The sequence below is a fragment of the Pygoscelis adeliae genome, unplaced genomic scaffold (genome assembly GCF_000699105.1).
Source record: "Pygoscelis adeliae isolate BGI_AS28 unplaced genomic scaffold, ASM69910v1 Scaffold86, whole genome shotgun sequence".
In the NCBI taxonomy this organism is placed as follows: domain Eukaryota; kingdom Metazoa; phylum Chordata; class Aves; order Sphenisciformes; family Spheniscidae; genus Pygoscelis; species Pygoscelis adeliae.
Genome location: NW_008824930.1, coordinates 2,091,798 through 2,095,420, shown reverse-complemented (window position 1 = coordinate 2,095,420; position 3,623 = coordinate 2,091,798). Strand labels below are relative to the sequence as shown.

Here is a 3,623-nt window from a genome sequence, read left to right as displayed (position 1 = left end):
CCGACCGATGCCCAGCCAGTCCCCGAGCAGCGGCCTCCCGGCCAGCTTTCCCCCAGTTTATGTACTGAGCATGACGTCACACGGTATGGAATGTCCCTTTGGCCAGTTTGGCTGTGCCCCCTCCTGGCTTCTTGTGCACCTCCAGCCTTCTCAGTCGGTAGAGCATGGAAAACTAAAAAGTCCTTGGCTAGTGTAAGCACTGCTTAGCAACAACTAAAACATGGGTGCGTTATCAACTTTGTTCTCATGCTAAATCCAAAACCCAGCACTGTACCAGCTACTGGGAAGGAAATCAACTCTATCCCTGCCGAAACCAGGACAAGTGCATACTTGGGACACTGATGTTTTAACTTGACTGATGTTTGTAGGCAGCAGTCCAAAGAGAGTGATATCTTAGCAAGTGCCAATAAAATGTCTATAGCTGAGAATACATATGGAGGAGAGGAAGACTGATATTCACGCACTGACATTTATATGTAGAAATCAATACTTTCAAATGCAGTTACTAACGTTCATAAAACTTTTGTTTCTTAGAAGTTCATTTTTATTTTATAAATATGCACTTGGAAACTAAAGTACTTTGTAATAAAGAATTTATTAGTTAGATCAAGTAAATGACATTTACCTTGTCTACTGTGGTCTGAAATGTCTTCTCTGACTTTTGCCTTGAAATGCTGTAAAAAGCAGATATTGTTGTATAGGTTGTATTATAGTAGATAGGTTGTATTTTAGTTGCTGGTATAATATGTATATGTGTATTGTTAACTTACTAAAAATACAGAATACCTTCCCCACACACTCATCATGGTTTTTTTATAGATAACTTGAAAAAGTCTAAAAAATATTAGTACTCAGTATAAAAGTACAGTATCTTCTCCAGTTTGGAATCCTGCATTCTTACTTCAGAGGTACAAAAAACCCAAACTATGGTGTCATGAAACTTAGGGGGGCAATTTTGAAGCTGACCAGAAGTTTAAAATTTGTCACACTTAATACCTCCATAATGATGTCTGTTCAGGTTTTTTAGTAGTAGTAGTAGTAGTAGTAGTAATAATTGTAATTGATTTGTTCTTAATTAGTACTCCTACATAAAGGTTCTTTTCTCCCCCAAAAATACTGTTTAAGCCTGTTCTCATGATTGTGCAAGGAAATGATGGAATTGGAAGTTTATGAGTAAGTTTATTCTGCCATGTCCTGCTTGTGCAGAATCTGGTGTTTGGAATGATGTGTGTGACTGTTGGGTTGACCTTGGCTGGCTGCCATATGCCCATCTCTTGATTCCTACAGTTGCATTGTAAGGATAAAGTAAACATGGCACCTACTGAAATGTAGCATTGTCTTGCTATGTGATGAGCCTTGGGAAAAGGCTGATTTGTCTTCTTTATGGGTCAAAGTGTGTTCTTCAGTTACCGACCAAACCATATAACTAGAGAAGGAAGCGGCTCATTCATGAATAGAATTGGCAAAATTGTAATGTTTTGTTTTCTTTTCTTCCTTTTTCTCTCTAAGGTGATGTACTCTTGGCTACAGCTTTTCTGTCCTATTCTGGTCCTTTCAACCAAGAGTTCCGCAGTCTGCTATTAAATGACTGGCAAAAGGAAATGAAAAGTCGGAAAATCCCCTTTGGTAACAACTTGAACCTCATAGAAATGTTGACTGATGCTCCAACTATCAGTGAATGGAACCTGCAGGGATTGCCAAATGATGACTTATCCATACAGAATGGAATCATTGTCACTAAAGCATCTCGTTATCCGTTATTAATCGATCCACAGGCACAGGGTAAAATTTGGATTAAAAATAAGGAAGGCAGAAATGAACTTCAGGTAATAGGAATGCTGGTGCTTTCATAATGCCTAGAAACTTTTAGCTCACAAAACATTACAGTTCAGTGATTCAAAAAATACTTAGCAAATGCCTTTTATATAAAATGCCTAGTCTAGATATGAAGGACATCTCGGATATATTTTTGTAGATTTGAGATTTGGCTAGATATGAAAATGTACATTTGAAGCTTATTAGTACCAGTGACTCAATTTGTTTAATGAATTTATTTTAATGAAACATAAACTGTTGGAAAATAAGCTGGATGGGTAATGTCTGATAAGGGCTGAAGCATGTTTGCAGAATACTATAAGCATTAGAAAAAAACCTCAAATAAGTGATTAATGCAGGTTCATATAAATGTTTAAAAATTAAGATGCACAGTGTGATATTTTTATCATCTTTTAGTCAGAAATTATTGATAATTTGTGTTTTCTTAGCATGGATGTCAGGTGCTAAATATTCTGCACATATACAGGGAAGACAGTATTGCAACAACATACAGTCTGAGGCGAGATACACCAATTCAATGCGAACAGGGAAAAATATGAGAAGGAAAGTCCTTCCTTGCTACAATCATAATTACACCAATAAACCAGCTTTTTAAAAAGATATCCCTGAAAAAGATAAAGAGGAGTTTGAAGGATGATAATAGAGTGCCTCTGAGAGTATTACTAGGAAACTACTTTCATTCATGTTGATTGTTATCTCAGTGTGGAACCCTTTAATGGTTGCCTAGCTAGTTATGTTAAAAAACAATTATTAGACTTCAGCTGTGGAGTTATAAACAAACTAAGCTGAATGTGCTTTGTGTACATGTTGAAAATTAATCACAATTGTACTGAGGACTACTTTTTAAAGCAAAGACTATTTAATGCTTGTTCAATATAAACCCCTAATTTTCAAGGTGTGTGTGTGGGAAAGCTCCCTAATCTTGGAATTGACCTTGCTGCAGTTTGAATTGGGGATGTTATCCAAGATAAAACTGAAGGTGGTAAAAGGTTCCTGTGAATTTCTGGTCTAGTAGCACTCATAGGATATCAAAACTTTAAGTGCTCAGTGTTGCTTTGCTTCTACTTTTGTAGTTGAAAAATAGAAGTTTGCATTCAGTGAGACCTGAGAATATGGTACCCTGATGCTACCTTTTCTTGTGGTCACAATCTTTGCCTTAATCCTAGTCTACCCATAGGATCGTTGGTGTTGTCAGGAATTTAAATAAAATGAAATAATTTATAAATATGAAACAAACAAAAAGCTTAGTAACTGGGCATAACATAATATATAGGTCCATGATTGTATTTTTAGATCACTTCTTTGAATCACAAGTATTTTAGAAGTCACTTAGAAGACAGCCTTTCTTTGGGAAGACCTCTTTTGATAGAAGATGTTGGAGAAGAGCTTGACCCGGCACTTGATAATATTTTGGAAAGAAACTTCATTAAAACAGGTTCAGCCAACAAGGTAAAAATAAAACAAATGAGTGAAAAACGCCCCCCCCCCCCTTCCCACAACAAAATAACTCCTAATAAGTATATGACTGTAAAAGGTCATAATTAAATCTGATTAATGCTAATACCAAAAAAAGATAGAGCCTAAGTTTAAGATCACAAATAGTTAATATATTTAACCTACAGAGTTCCTTAGCCCTTTGCTTATGACAATTTTTAAAAATTGAAATAATGTGTGAATGACTAATTTAAAGCGTTCCATAGATATTCTCAACAAATTCTTTGCATCCAGCGTATAATTTAAAGCTGGATTTTTATGCCTTTGAACAGAAAAATATAACCTTTGTTTCT

General features: G+C 35.8%; 1 protein-coding gene across 1 annotated transcript in view; it reads left to right on the top strand.

Annotated features, from left to right (window-relative positions):
• The window catches only part of DNAH5 (dynein, axonemal, heavy chain 5), a 134,886-nt gene that overhangs the window by 107,807 nt on the left and 23,456 nt on the right, over positions 1–3,623 (top strand). The window contains 2 exon segments of the mRNA XM_009324988.1: positions 1,510–1,826; positions 3,130–3,285. Of these exon segments, the coding sequence (XP_009323263.1) occupies positions 1,510–1,826; positions 3,130–3,285 (473 nt within the window).